The sequence below is a fragment of the Glossina fuscipes genome, unplaced genomic scaffold (genome assembly GCF_014805625.2).
Source record: "Glossina fuscipes isolate IAEA_lab_2018 unplaced genomic scaffold, Yale_Gfus_2 110123, whole genome shotgun sequence".
Lineage (NCBI taxonomy): Eukaryota > Metazoa > Arthropoda > Insecta > Diptera > Glossinidae > Glossina > Glossina fuscipes.
The window spans coordinates 3,736-19,519 of record NW_024005750.1 but is presented as its reverse complement, the minus strand read 5'-3'; the positions used below and the strand labels follow the sequence as shown (position 1 = coordinate 19,519).

The following is a 15,784-nucleotide window of genomic DNA, read 5'->3' as shown; positions in this document are numbered from 1 at the left end:
ATTAAAAAGAAGATTGCAGTAAACTTTGATTTAATTTATTATAAAAGAGATGTGAAAATTAATATGAGTATTAAAAATTAACAAGAAGATTGAAATAAACTTTGATTTAATCTATTGTAAAAGAGATGGGAAAATTAATATGAAATGACAATCGGTCTGCGTGGTGAATTGGTTACTGCCATTTAGCCAACACGAAAGAAAAACTTTGTCACCTAATTCAATTACTTGTACAGAAATTCTACGATTGTAAAACTTTGCTGTGAAATAAAAGAATAAAATATTTATATACATATTGTGCGTTGATTACTACCATTGAGCCATCTCAAAGGAAAAAAGGGGCTTTGTCACCTAATTCAACTACTTGTACGGAGATTCTACGATTGCAAAACTTTGCTGTGAACGGTGGAAAAGGCTTATTGGAAAGAGGAACAGGGATTGCCGATGTAGCAGTTACCGCGGCCGACACTGCACCGACGCCTGTACAGTAAGTTAGTTTAGTCTGTTTAATAATTTTTTTTGTGTTTTTCCCAATGCGTGGCTAAGCGTGCGCTGCCACCGCTGTGGCTACGTGAAAGGGGTGTGCATATGATGGCACGGTAGGGAAGACTCCAGACGGTGACAGACGGACTTACGGTGGACAGACGGACGCTGGACAACCGACGCGACGAGCTCTAGGTCGCAACAGGCACAGAAAAACTCTACGACCGATTTTGATTTATCTATAAATTCATTGATATTTCGCCAGCGTATATAACAGATGTCGGTACTCCTGAGAAATTAGACTCCTAAAAAAAAAAAAAAAAAAATTAAAATAAGTACAAATTTTTTCATTTTCACATTTTGTTTCATTTCCGTACCACTGTCAAAAGAAGTATTTAGGATGGGAATGCTTTTCAATTCTGCTATTTTTTTTTTAATAACTATGTGTTTTCAGATATACAATGAAAGCTGATAACGGTTTCTGCAAATTAACAGAAATTTTGCAGACGTGCATTTCTTTCTCTCTTTCATGCAATCGATCATTTCAATTCTGACCGCGGATAAAATAAGATCGTCAAATAAGAAGTAAAAAAGGTTTTGTTTAATATTTAAAATTTTTTCAAAAATTGAATGAATAGGCTTTATTAAAGTCTTAGGAATGGAAGACGTGACGAATTCTCTCAACAAGTGAAAGATATGTGTCATAAAATCATAAAATTAAAAAACGTATGATTGGAAAGTGAGGTGGCTGGTTTGCTGGGCGAGTATTCGCGCGTATAAATGTCCATTTTAACTGTTACTAATGTAAGTTTTCATATGCCGCATCTACTAAAGGAATTGAATAATTAAATGAAAACTATCTTTCAGCCATGGTATGATAAGATGTAATAAATAAGGAATGGTCAATCACGCTTTTCTAGTCTGAAACGCAACGCATTATTAAAACAACTACAAGATTAAGTTTTTTTTTTTGTGCTTGAAGTGGTTGAAATATAATATATAATCTTGTATATATAAATGTATAAAAAATAATCATTTATCTCCCCTTGTACGTCTCCTGAATAGTTTTATACAATTTTTATAGACCTGGCGTTCGATTTTGCCCTATTTTGAAAAATTTTCTCCTAATTGTTACCATATATTCGTACAAGTGCTTGAAGTGCTTGAAATATAATATATAATCTTGTATATATATATATAAATGTAAAAAAAAAAAAAATAAGCATTTATCTCCCCTTGAACGTCTCCTGACTAGTTTTATTCAGTTTTTTTTTTTTTTTTCAGTTGAATTGAAAAAGCGTCTATGATGGATAAGAAAGCTCTTCTTAACTTTTATTCATTTATTTGTGTATTCATTTATTTATATATGTACTTTTTTTGGGTAGTGAAGAAAGGTTCGCGGAAAAGAAATTGGTATTTTGATCATGTATTTGTTGAATATTTGTTTGAGAATTTGTTTGAAACATAGCTAACGTTATACATAACGATTGCCCAGTTTACGAGCTGAGTATGTATTCGACTCGGACAGTGACTGCCGGCGCGTCGTTTCATGTTTCTAGGTATTTCACGAACTACATTCTCTACTCACGTAGGATTTGGTACTTTCTTCGTCGGTACATTAGTTTATTGGTCCTTGTGCAGGTAAACGGAATAAATGTAAAGAATGGGTTTATTAGGTTTGCACTTTTTATTAACAGTATCCACGGAAAACAACACCACAAAAGATTTAATTTTAAGCATGTATATAATGTTTTGTTTAATGTTTCTTTGTATCGTTTAAAATCGCAGTCGCAAAAGCAAGCAGATAACCGATATTTGAGATACATTAGGTCTACGGGAAAGTTTCGTCCGTTTCGGTCGCAAAGTTTAGTGCATATTTGGATCTTTGCGTTGATCAGTGAATCCATGCTACTGTTAAGCCAGAGCAGCGATTGTGTATCCAAGACTACTGATAAAGTTCTTTACATGATTGTATTCTGTATAAGTTTCCACAAGGAAAGACTTCTGCAGAAGTTTGTAAAAATTTATGAAACCTGTTTGGTGAAGGCACAGGGTCTGATAAAACATGCCGAAAATGGTTCAAAAAAATTCTAAGATACGATTTCGCACTTTCTAATAAGCCGCACGCGTTTGACGACAATCTTTAATCGAGGGCGACACTGTCGAGATCATTTTAAAATAAACTCGTATTATTTTTCAAATCTTTCGGAAATTGTGACTTGGTTCAGATCACCAAAATAGGAGTTTTTTTTATTTTAAAAACAGGCGGAACTTCCTGGAAGAGCTACTGTATTCCTAAATAGTTTTTAAGCATAAATTTTAACGGGCTATCATTTGTTAATCCACTCTTAAATGCAATGCAGACGCGACGACTCATCGCCCACTTCTCGACGTTCTATATTTAGCTTCGCACATAAGCAGAACACAATCACAACAATCTCTGTTAAAAATAATCAGCCAAAGCGACAATCTGTCAGTTGTTTTACGTCGTTGGCTATTTGTACGGTGTTAGTACAAAAATTATCTATCGTCGACATAAACGCAAATTTTAAAATAATTGATTATAAAGATAACAACTTTAGTCATGAAAAAAAAGGTTGATCTTTTTATTCCGTGTACCCAGAAAAGACTGACAATAATTCCAATAATGTTACGTAATCATAAATGTCTGCTTGCATTAATCCAAATGTCTAAAAGAAATGTTTTAGTCGGCGAAACTATTAGGTCAAGAATGATTTTCGATGCAGCTACGTAGAACCTATTATTTGTATTTATTCACTATAAGTCACTGAAACAAACCAGTTTTCTTTTTATTACATAGATAAGGTTTCGGTTAGTCTTATGTCAAGTGTGTTATGTGGTACGTGTTACATTCAACTGTTTTTTTAACCTCTGAAATCATTTTTTTCTAAAATGAGCATGATTGTTTATTTATATGTTTTCTATGATTAATGAAACTATATAAACTTTTTATAACTAGGTATCAATGGTCAGTACATCGTTTCGAATAGCCCAAGTTACAAGACGGTCTTCGGAACAAAGCGTTATATGAGGGCACCGATGTGGAAAGGGAATTAGAATTAAAATCCGCGTAACTTTTACTCTTATACCCGATTACGATTATTGTTCCTCTACAAAATACAAAGAGTTTCTCTGGGCTGGAGAAGTATTTGAAAGCTCAAGATATAAAGAGCAAACGATTGTTTTCACTAACATTTCTTGTTGATCATTTTTAAAATCGTTATTAAATTGGTTTTATAATGTCTTGCTACGCTTATCTATTATATGAATATCTTTTTTTATAAACGAAGTGGCCGGCGTAGGAAAACCATTACATTTCCTTCAACCGTATAGCTTGCAACCAAAAAGTATGGTGTGCAACCAAAAAAGTATAGCTTGCAACCAAAAGTATAGTGTGCACCCAAAAAAAGTATAGCTTGCAACCAAAAGTACAGTGTGCAACCAAAAAAAAATGTTTGATGAGAGAAAGAAAAACACACAGAAGAGAGATAGACAAGGAAAGTGAACGAGAGAGAATTAAAAATTCTAAACAAAACATACAAAGCACAAAACACAAAACAGCAACGCATACACAAACAATTAAATAAAGCCAATTGCACAAAAATCCAATTGCAGAGACGCCATTTTGAAAAACGTCACGCACTGAATAAACAAAAGAGGAATTATAAATTAAAAAAACTTTTAAGCGAAAGAAGAGACCAATATTTTGTTGCAAACCGAGTTGTTCAAAGGTGTAATGTTAGCTAAGCAGCAGAAGAAGCAACAAAAATTCTTAGGCAAAGCTGAAAATAGAAACGCAGTCAAAAAGAGAATATTTGTACTTGTACATCCCTCGATAATGTTTAGAAACTTCAATTGCGAATTGATGGAAACAGTTAAGGCAATGCAAATCATAATAAATATATCAATAGCGCCATATAGAGTTTTAGCAGGCAACAGAATACGCCCATTTGTTTGTTAATCTAGGTACCTGTCTTCATATGCTGTGAGTAGCCGGTGACTCCAGCCTATGCCTTTGCAAAATGTGCAATGTTCCCTACTGTGGATTGTTTAAAATTAGCAACAACTATTAGCGAGCTATTCCCGTTTTTTTTGACTTTTATATGGAGTTTGTAAGTTTGTATGTGTTTTGTACATTTTATACATTTCATATGTATACCTTTTATACCGTTTAAATAGGACGAGATGGATTCGGTTGCCTGAATTGCAAGATGAAGGTTTGACTTGGAGGAAATGTTAAATTCACCGTCCATTGCAGAAGAGACTTCAACTAGCACTGAAAACGTGACATTTAATTTGAAAGGTCTTAGTGATCTTAGGTTTAAGAATGGCAAATGAGCTTGGCGATTTCTTTATGATCATTGATTCCTCTATGGAACGAAGCCTTATTTTTAAGAGGCAAATTGCTAATGCGACTGCTACGTATGAGTCTGAATTGAAGGAGCTTCTAAAAACTGCCAGGAGGTCTAAAACGTAATACTATTTTCATTATTATTATTATTTTTTGGTTTGTTTGAAAATGGATTGGACCATTTACATTAAAATTAGATCCATAATCGTTATTAGAGCCATTGATGATAATTTTGGGTTTAGGTAGAGACTGATGTAACTGGATGAAATCCAAACGTACCAAGCTATTGTTCGCATTAGACACTTCCTCCTTTTTCCTTCAATTTAACTAAGGTAATTGTAAAAAAAGACGTATTAATGATGGACAGTACGACCACATCAAATATCTGAAAAATTTGGAAAATTTCAATTTAATTTTTTCTAGACCTGATGGAACTCCGGTGAGAACGTTGGTGAACTCTGTCAACGCCAAGATTGGGTTGCATGTCCTTTGTTCTCAGCATTCGCAATATTGCCATTCTTATTTCCGTTAACAATTTTTCCAACAGTTTTTTAAGCGTGTCATTTCAGAAGTCGTTCCATTACTCCTGGCATCATCTTTAAACTTTCTCTTTTATTCGAAATGAAGCGCATATAGTGATCAATAGTTGGCGAATAAAAAACAGAAAGTGGGAAACAAAAGACTTCACTTCCAAGTTTTCTCAATTTCCACCGAACTATTCTGGCCATTGTACATGATATTTTTTACAGATGGCTCATCATTGGTTCATTTTCAATTTATAAACAACCATTGTGGTGCGTTTCGGTTCATTTTCAATTTATAAACAACCATTTGGTTGCGTCTCGGTTTATTTTCAATTTATAAACAACCATTTTGGTGCCTCTCGGTTCATTTTCAATTTATAAACAACCATTTAGTTGCGCCTTGGTTCATTTTCAATTTAGAAATACAACCATTTGGTTGCCTCTGGGTTCATTTTCAATTTATAACGAAACCATTTGGTTGCGTCTGGGTTCATTTTCAATTTATAAACAACCATTTGGTTGCCGCTCGGTTCATATTTATTTATAAACAACCATTTGTTTGCGTCCATGTTCATTTTCAACTTATAAACACAACTATTTGGTTGCGCAATACCATAATCAGCTGTTTTCCCAAGAAAAAATATTAAATTATTTAGGAATAGATGTAAAAAATGTAAAAAAAAAAAAAATTCATTTTTTCAGCTTTCAAGAACGCCTGGTAATTATATATCAACCAAATCGTTATTAGAATAATTTTGTAGAGATTCCGTGCCCTAACTCCCCTGTTGTACTCCCCTTGCTAACGTTTTTATTTCTATATTACAGGTGATTTGGGTATCGACGAATGGAACGAATTAAAGACCAACGACATGTTAACAACGAAACAAGTGAAGAAACCAAGGTTTTTAACCGATACGTAATGTATGGAACAATTTCATGGTGTAGGAAATCTTAACTCGATTGGACAAATGATTTTGGAAAAGGAAGAAAATTTAGATCCTCAAGTTATAAAATCAAGTATGGCCGATGGCTGCGTGAAAAAACGGAAGCACAATAATAGCATTGAAGTAAGTCTGCCACTCCGTCCAATTGAAGTGGACGCAGCAAATAAACATAGTATTCATAACGGAAATAGGAAATTAACTTTAAATAATTATGAGAGCGAAGACCATACTAAATTATCAGCTAATTTGCATCCATCCTATAATTTTATTGTTGGGTCAGACAACGTTGCCGGCAAATCACCGATATACCCATCATTATCGACACAGTATTTTATGATCGCGCGCCAACTACGATCCAAAAAGAGTAGGTCGGGGTTGCCGTACATTACAAGCAGACAACGAGACATTGCGAGGTTAGTCAGTTTCCCGTTTTGGATGAAACCTAATGCATGGCGCACCTTTGACGAACCCTTCTATTTATAAAAATATTATTTGTTGACATCATTAGCACGGTCTTCTTCCAATTCAAATTTTTGATGCAGCGACTATCTTTTTCGCCAATAGCAATTTTTAATTTGCCATGCTCTACTTGGCCAAAGAATTTTTCATAAACTATGAAAGAAACAAAAACACCTTCTTTTGGTAGGTCGGCAAAGGCGATGAGTAGTAAACCGTTCAAAAAAAGATTTAATTTTATGATGGAAAATAAATATGAACATAAAATAAATTTAAACTTGCATGGAGTTGAAGAGCCTTGAAGCATATGCATATGTGTACATAGGTATTTTTATATGTTATGTATATATAATAAATAAAATATAATAAAATAATCATTTCTCGCTTCTTTAGTATATATTCTCAATAATTTGTATAAAAATGCCAACCAGGCGAGAATAAGTGTATATAATCTCAATAATTTGTAAAAATGCCAACCAGGCGAGAATAAGCATATACGCGGGATTTTAACTGTACAGTACCAAGTACGGTGATTTATGGGTTGACAGCGGAACAGAGCTTCTCATAGCGAGCACTCTGCCACATTAGTCTCTACCTATGCTCAACGTTTTCATCAATCGCTTTCAACTACGTTTCGGGATTATGGATCTAATATTAATTTAACGTATAACCATCCAAAGAAAAGCTATTTGAAAATAGTCTCGCGTTTAGGTTCTGCTAATAAAGATCTCGTGTTAACATTTACTCCGATGAAGAAGAATGAAGGAAATTTGTTAAGCGAACAGGTCCAATGGAGTGATAAGTTAGTTCTATTTTTTAATTTCTATTTATTCTTTCTATTCATTTGTTGAAATTCAATTAATATGGATCGACTGTAATCTAATTTTTCTAGATGTGATTATATTCGGTTTATCGGTTCGTTCTATACGCACGTTTATTAATTTTACACTTGGTATTGGCAATTAATCTCACGTCAATTCTGTTTAAGTCATAAATCAAATAGCTGCTCAATATTTTAAGAGGGAGGCTCACAACCATTTCTCCCCGTTTTTGCTCACAACTTATTAACACAGTACGAATACGGAGAGAGATAAAAGTATCATTGTTAGGGAAAATACATGCACCTTTTTCTTAAGTCGGGGGCATAAGTTTACATAAAACCAAGGAATGTTCAAACTTGTGAAAAAGGACAATTTAAAAAGAAGAACCATTCAAGCCGACGTTCGGATAATTAAAAACAGGATTTTACTAATAATGAAAAAGACTATTTTTTTAAAACAAACTCGCGTAATGAGAGATAAAAACTTAGAGGCTTAAGAAGCAAATATTTACATACATAGAATTGACCACGCTTACCTAACATTAATTTTTTTTTCAAGACCGTTATAAGACGCAGAATTGGAATGCACTTACGTATGACTTCATTTGACATAAGTTGAAATGTGAAAAGAAATGAAATGAAATTGCAAATAAAATCGATGGAAGTTTAATTTACATAATGTAACTCAAATTTTATTTTGTAAACTTAAATTAAATAAACAAGATAATTAAAATAGGAATTAGTCCATAACTTGCTTAATAACTCATCAATAATAAGGTATTTTAAAATTGTCAATTACCGCACGCGTGACGTTACCTTCAAAATGCATGGATTTTGAAAGTTAGGTTGCTGGAAATTATTACCTCCAGACGTTTCTACTACTGATGAACGATTGTAATTCGGTAATTGGGTAGTAATTTCAGCTACAAAGAAAGCTCCATCTATACCACATTCTAAAAGAAGAAGAAGAAGGAGAAAACGAAGGCATTCATTGCATTTAGAAATTTTTTTGTGCATGACTTTTTGCTCTACCTGTTAGATCTATTACAGTTTTTTGTGTGCTATTTATTTCTTTAGTTGTTTTAGGCGATAATGATGACTTCGTCGTAGATACTAACAGCGTGTCATCATCGTCGTCTGTGGGCTTTACTTGCAGTAAAGTAACGGAAATGTTATGGAGTGAGAGCGAAAAAGTTGATCGTTCCTTAACGACTAACGTAAAACTTAATAGAGCCAAAGCAATGGAGAAAAATAGGTTAAAGTAAATAATTACAACCGATTAAAAACACAACCTGCAATTATGAGGTTTTTATTAGTAATTGCCGTGGGGAAAATATAAGCATGCGGTGTTCCACCAAGGATTAGGAAGGTAGGATTTTGTAGAAGACTTTTGTTTCAGAGAATCAGTGAAAGACGTTGAGAACTTGTGAACGAAACCACCAGAATCATTGCCTTCGATAATTTTTGAAATATAGTAGTATTGTTTCGTAAAGAAAGTTTCACATACTTTGGAAATGACGTTGTACACTTATTTTGTGTGAGAATGGTTCACATATACGTACATATGCTAATTCGGTACGTAATCTTCACCTATAGAACGGGGTTTTTTTCTTTTCACTAAACCATCTTTTTAGATAGTACTCCCTTCTGTTGTAGATTTGCAATTCGATATGATTTTCTCGATCGGCCTTGGGTACCTGAAACATAAGTAAAAAAAATGCTTATTTTTTCATTTATAAAAGATACATTTTTTTGTACTTCACTTTACCTTTGTAATAATGACGCTACAATATCCTAATCTTATCCTGAGATATTATTATACGTTACAGTTTCTACATTAAAAGCTACTTCGCTTCGCATTGGTTTGGATGGTATTTGAAATGTTACGAGTGGTATTGTTAAGTAAAGAAGGTTTGATATACTTTGAAACATGGGTACGTGAGTGGCAGCGGGTAATACTACGCAAATGAAGACCAATTTCGATTAGACAGTGAGAACCAGCAAAGCTGTCCGTAAGGGTCTTCCAGGTACTTGGAGAACTTAGATTAGGTGTATTGATCGAAAGATCCATGCAAGAAGAAGCGCCACCAAAATGAGTAGGATCAACATTATTTAGTAAGAGTAAATTGCAGCTTTCAAGAAAATCTCGAATTTGTCTGCCTCTTGAATTGGAGAAGCGACTACACCAACAAACATTTTCAAATTAGACTTTATTACTCATAACCCATCGGAATTTCAAGTAATTCTACGCCACTTAATATGGGTAGGTATTCGCGCCAGTTCGGAGAGCAGTACAACCCACTGATTACAACTTTTTTTTTTGTTAAAACTGCTTAATTTTGCCAAAATTATACATGATTTTGTTTTTATTTATTGATCTTCATCAATGAGGCACTTACAAATCGAAAGCGGCTCGAAAATAAATGGTGTTATTAGGAGAAAATGATGACAATTGATTTTGGAGCGATCGAACATTACGAAAATCGTCGCACATATTGCACAGAATATGTAGCAATTGGACAATAGATGTTAATGTGTGAAAGAAGTGTAAGAGTAGAGACGCGAGAGAAATGTAGCACAAAATGCTGCTAAAAAGAAAAAAAATCGCTCAACATTCTGTTAAGAAGACGAAAACATCGCTCAAAATTCTGTTAAAAAGAAAAATCGACCCTCACAAACCCAATTGCGCAAAATTAATTAAAATAATTACTAAGGAGACACTTAATAAAAATGCCGAAAGTACTGTTTTAAATAAACCTTTACTTTCCGAGCGCACTTTATTAACCTGATTTCCTTCTTGCTTCATTTTTATTGTTTTAAGTGAGGAATTTTATTTGTCAGACTAAATACATTATGATAGCATCAAGTAACTTATAAATCCATATTTTATCTGAGTTGATTTATCATTGTTAGAGCTTTATTTCGAGAATTTCTATCTAATCTAATGGCTGAATCATAGCTCAACATACCACATCTTGTAAATTTCTCTGACGAAAATCTTTGAAACATTGATTTTCACCAAAAATTGTCATACATTTGGCGCTACTTCTCTTTTTTTATTGCTTTTCGGTGGCACTTTTCTCGGTTCTAATGTCCTCAGGCAGCCATTTGCGTAACTCTTTAAGTTTATTATATAAACTTTCATTATTTTCATCCATTTAATCGGCTTCGTCGCGTTCCCAATACCCAAATAAGTTGTTTGCAATAGTGCCTTCACTGTTGGGATATTTTTTGAGTTATATTCCTTTTTTTTTAAAGCCGTCAAATATTGTTATAAAAGTTAATTGTACATTAAAAATACTCGACTTTGGAATAGCTCGGACATCTGGTATCACTTTTATGATGACACCTTACGTTGTAACTCGGTATTATCGCGCTCAAGAAGTAATTTTAGGATTGGGTTATAAAGTAAACGTTGACATATGGAGAGATGATGGAGAGATGCTGACACATGGTGGTTTATTGTTTCCCGATGATTCGTCGCGCTATAAAAAAGAGGCACAATGTGAGCACAAAGAAACATTGTGAGTATTAATATCACCACATATTAATGCAGATATGTCAGATCTCAAAGAAAATAATCTATTAATTGCAGAATCTGAAACATTACAATTAGGTGGAATATAAAAAATAATGATCAGAAATTGGCCTAAGGAAGTGTGAATGATGCAGTTGCAAGCTTCGATAGGTACACAATTTGCAAAATTAGATGTGTAAGAGAATAAAAGTCTGTTAGATATAAGAATTCGCCACACCACCACCATGAAAGGAAGGTATTGTTCAACATGTTACGGATGCTAGTGCAATTAAGATGAACTATTTGCATTATTGATTGGGAGAGAATAAGAGCACGGAACCCAAGGGGATCGTTGGTTTAGAATTCTCATATGAACGTGGCGACATAAGCGATAATGGTAGAATTTGATTTGGAGGACGGCTTGATATTATGTAATTTTTGAATACGATCAGAGATTTGAGATCAGTTAGAGGAAGTGTTAGGATCTGCGATCATTTCGTGTTCGGAAGGAATATTGTCTGTTCTCGCAGCGACCACCTAGTAAGAATTCTACTACACAAGGAGTTATTTGGGTACATGCTTGAAGAATTAGGACCCAGAAACTCGGCAAATGTCTTGGTGGCAGTGGTTATGAGGCGAATTATACGAGCGTGCAATGGATCAAAGGAAACGGTGTTCCGGTAAGCGGAAAGAACCAGTTTGTTTGCGGACTGACGACAGGGCCCGAGTTAAGAGCTAAATGCAGGCTATACCAAAGATATAGTGCCTATCTCAGCTATCAAGCACCGTTAGGTCACATTGAACCTTCAAATAATGTACCAAGCTGATAGTACCGTTAGGGCAAACAAAATACACAGAATTGAACTTAGGTAGAGAATAAGGGATAATCGTGCAAAGTGCATAGACTGTAGCACTACGCTGTAAAAAGCACAGACACCCGCAAAGTGTATAAACTGCAGTAACTTTGCATAGCACCGTTAGGGTAAACAAAACAAGCAGAATTGAACATAGGTAGAAAATCTATACAAGCAAAACGAACAAACTTCAGCAAGAATCTTTATGTGTAAAAACGCGCAGAATGTGTGACACCGTTAGGGTATACCAAACTTGCAGGAGCACGTACTTAGGTAGGAAAAAAATAATAACATACGACAATGCATAAACTGTATACATAAACATGCCAAGCATGTAGAGATACACAAAGCAAAGCATATGCAAACACAAAGGCATAGAAAGGCACAAGCACTCACATACCTAACGGTGATTGAATCACGCGATTTGGTACCTGAGTGCCTAGTGAGTAGACATTTGAACGAACATAGTAATAAGCTAGATGTAAGTTGGTTTTAAGTTGTGTATTGTAGTGTGATCGCATACCATCGTATGCATCCACTTGAAGTGTGACAAAATTATGTCACTTCAGCATAACTCTTTTGATAAAATAAAATGTCACACTTCACTTCGCATGTAAACAGTGATAATTCTGTTTATATAAGAATAATGTAGTGTGTGATAAGGATAATTTAGTAAGCAATTACAATCCTGTTTAGAATAAGATAAGAATAGTTTAGTGTAAAAATTTAGTATAAATAGTGTGTAAGAAAATAAAGAAAAGGAGTTCTCATCAGAGTTCTCATAAAGCAACTCAACCAAGTGTTTTACTCGTTAAGAACACAAGGCGTTCAATCCGCCTGAACCATTAAGATTAGTGACCGTCTTATGCCGAGACACTTTGGCATTATAAAAGACGGATAGACTTGGCGTACTGCAGCCGAGCAGCCTAGGGCTAAACTGCTAAACTACATTCATTAACACTTTGGGAAGGATTCATAGGGAATCTTCCCGTAAACAAATATCAAACAGATAATCTAAACATACGATACTATATCAATCTTATTACATGGCGATCCTGCAAACCACGCAGTAACCTGCCCGTTTTTTATTTTGAGGCAGCAAAAATTTTTTTATTATTCCAAAAAAAAATGTTTTTCCCAACACGATTCCACTAAGGCAGCCAAAATTTTAGATTCCGCCCAAACAAATTTTACACACAATGATTCCACCCGAGGACAACAGTCAAACTTCGAGGCAGAAGCTCGGATCCTACCAACATACTACACACCTCCCACACCAGCCGACCAGACAATGATCCCACCCTAAATTAAAAAATATGTCAAAAAAAAAAAAAAATTTTTTTTTCTTTAAAAGATGAACAGAACAGTTCAAAAAAAAAAAAATTTTTTTTAGAAATGTTAGAATAAAGAACATTAATTAAATACATTGTAAGAATATGAAAAGATACAAACACATATTGAAAACTTAAATACATAAATCCAAAAAAAAAAAAAAAAAAAAACATATACATATTTTTAATGAAAAGAATAGATGAAATCAACATCTTTATAGATAAGATAATTTCCAACCTTAAGAAGCTAGGAAGCAAAACGTATAAAAAGGAAACTATCGATAGCAAACTAGAAGAGTTAGAAAACTATAGAACCAGAGTCCGTACCATAGTAGAAACTAATACAAAACCAGAGCAACCAGACCTAATAAATGAAATAGAAATATTTAAGAAGAAATATCAAATTGCAAAAGAACTATTAGAAATTGAAAAAACCAAAAATCCTCTAGAAGATATAAACCCCAGCAAAACAGATAATATAATACAACCAAAAATGGATTTTAACTTAGAAACAGCTTCCAAATCTATACCCACTTTCACCGGCAATTATAAAGATATCAACTGCTTTTTAAAAGTTGTTGAAATAATATACAGAACCCGAAAAGAAGAGGCCAAACCACAACTAATAGAATACACCTTTTACTGCAAACTATCCTCAAAGGTCCAAACCGCCCTTGCAAATGAGATCCCAACAACACTACAAGAATTAAAAACCACACTTGAAAATAAATTTAAATCAAATCAAACAATACCACATCTACACTCACTATTAAACCAAACAACACAGAAAGGCACTATCACAAGTTTCAAACACAAAATTTTAAACATAATAGCAGATCTAAATAATCTCCAAATCAAAGAACTAGGTCCCAACCCCACTAACGAACAAAAATCCGTCATTACTAGTATCAACGATACGTGCGCCTTAACCATATTCAAAAACGGTCTCGATGACTATATTAAACCCACTATCTTTGCGGCCCAACCAAAAACTTTTTCGGAAGCAATTAATATTGCGATACAATACGAAAGTGCGACCCAAACAAATTCCCAGGTAATGAGAATAAATTACCAAAAGAAAAATTTACACAATCGCTACAACAACAACAGAAACTCATACGCTAACAACAACACAAAGCAATACCATAATAATAATCCAAATAGAAACAATCAAGGATATAATAACCAAAACAGGAATTATAATAATAACAACAATTTTAATAGCAATAATTATAATAATTCCAATACCAACAACAATAACAACAATTTTAATAGAAATAACAGGAATTTCAACTATCGAAATCAAAATAATAACAGGAATCAAAGAAACAACAACCAAAATCACCGCTTACACGCAATTGAAGACCAGGGAAACGCATTTCACCCGAATTCCTTAATGATGCCCCTGAATTCGGGACAAAACACTTAAACCAGGCATCCACCGAATAGACAAAACAAACCAACTCCCATATCTTTTCCCTCTCAAAACTATCAAACTATATATTACAAGATATTAAAAATGCAACAAAAACAGAACTATCATTTCTATTAGACACAGGAGCAGACATCAGCCTCTGCAAAGCATACCTTTTGAAGACTACCCACTAAACAACGCAGAATGTGTTAATATAACAGGAATAACCAACGAACGTATAGAAACAATGGGAACCACACATCTGAACATAAATCTAGGAAGCGGAATCATTCAACATAAAATACAACTAGTAGACCAGAACTTCCCGATAAAAACCGATGCAATCATAGGAAGAGATTTCCTACACAAGCATGCTTGCAATATAAATTACGAAAATTTCTCTCTTACAGTTAATACACACGACGACCAAATTCAACTCCCCATATACGAGGAAATACTTAATAAAATCAACATATTTCTTCCCTCAAGATGCGAAATTATAGTCCCCATAGATATCAAAATAGACAGCGATGCTTTAGTACTAAATAGAGAAATAGAAAAAGGAATCTTTTTAGCCAATTCAATAATACCAAAAAACGGACAAAAACACATTAAAATATTAAATACACTAGATAAAGAAGTCACAATACAACACCTACATATCAACACCGAACCACTCCATACCTACCAAGTTATACAAAACACCAATATACACCCTCAATATGATGAACAACGACTCCAAAAAATATTACAATCTATAAAATTAGACACCGTCAACAACTCTCAAAAACAAGAACTCATAAAAATTTTTAAAAAATTTCAAACAGCATTCCACCTAGAAAACGAACCACTCACAGCAAATAATACACAAAACATACAAACAAACGACAATACACCAGTATACATAAAAAACTATAAATTACCCCACACACAAACTGACACCATACACACTCAGGTAAAAGAATTACTACAACAAAACATTATAGAACCCTCAATTAGCCCCTATAACTCACCACTTTTACTAGTACCCAAAAAAAATCAGACAGACATAAAGAAATGGCGACTAGTAGTT

At 33.9% G+C, this 15,784-nt stretch overlaps 1 protein-coding gene across 5 annotated transcripts; it reads left to right on the top strand.

Annotated features, from left to right (window-relative positions):
- The first annotated feature begins 1,026 nt into the window (after positions 1-1,026).
- Positions 1,027-7,015, top strand: LOC119644322. 5 transcript variants are annotated; one of them, XR_005248494.1, is made up of 4 exons: positions 1,027-1,284; positions 3,461-4,613; positions 4,681-4,974; positions 6,202-7,015. XR_005248494.1 is itself a non-coding variant. In XM_038043868.1 (2 exons), the coding sequence occupies exon 2, from the start codon at positions 6,300-6,302 to the stop codon at positions 6,801-6,803; it is 504 nt and encodes a 167-aa protein (XP_037899796.1). In that variant the 5' UTR covers positions 5,926-6,094; positions 6,202-6,299; the 3' UTR covers positions 6,804-7,015. The 5 variants fall into 5 exon arrangements, 1 of the variants encoding a protein (XP_037899796.1); XR_005248495.1 differs by having other exon boundaries at positions 3,461-4,621; XR_005248496.1 differs by lacking the exon at positions 1,027-1,284 and adding an exon at positions 3,237-3,340.
- Positions 7,016-15,784: the final 8,769 nt, after the last annotated feature.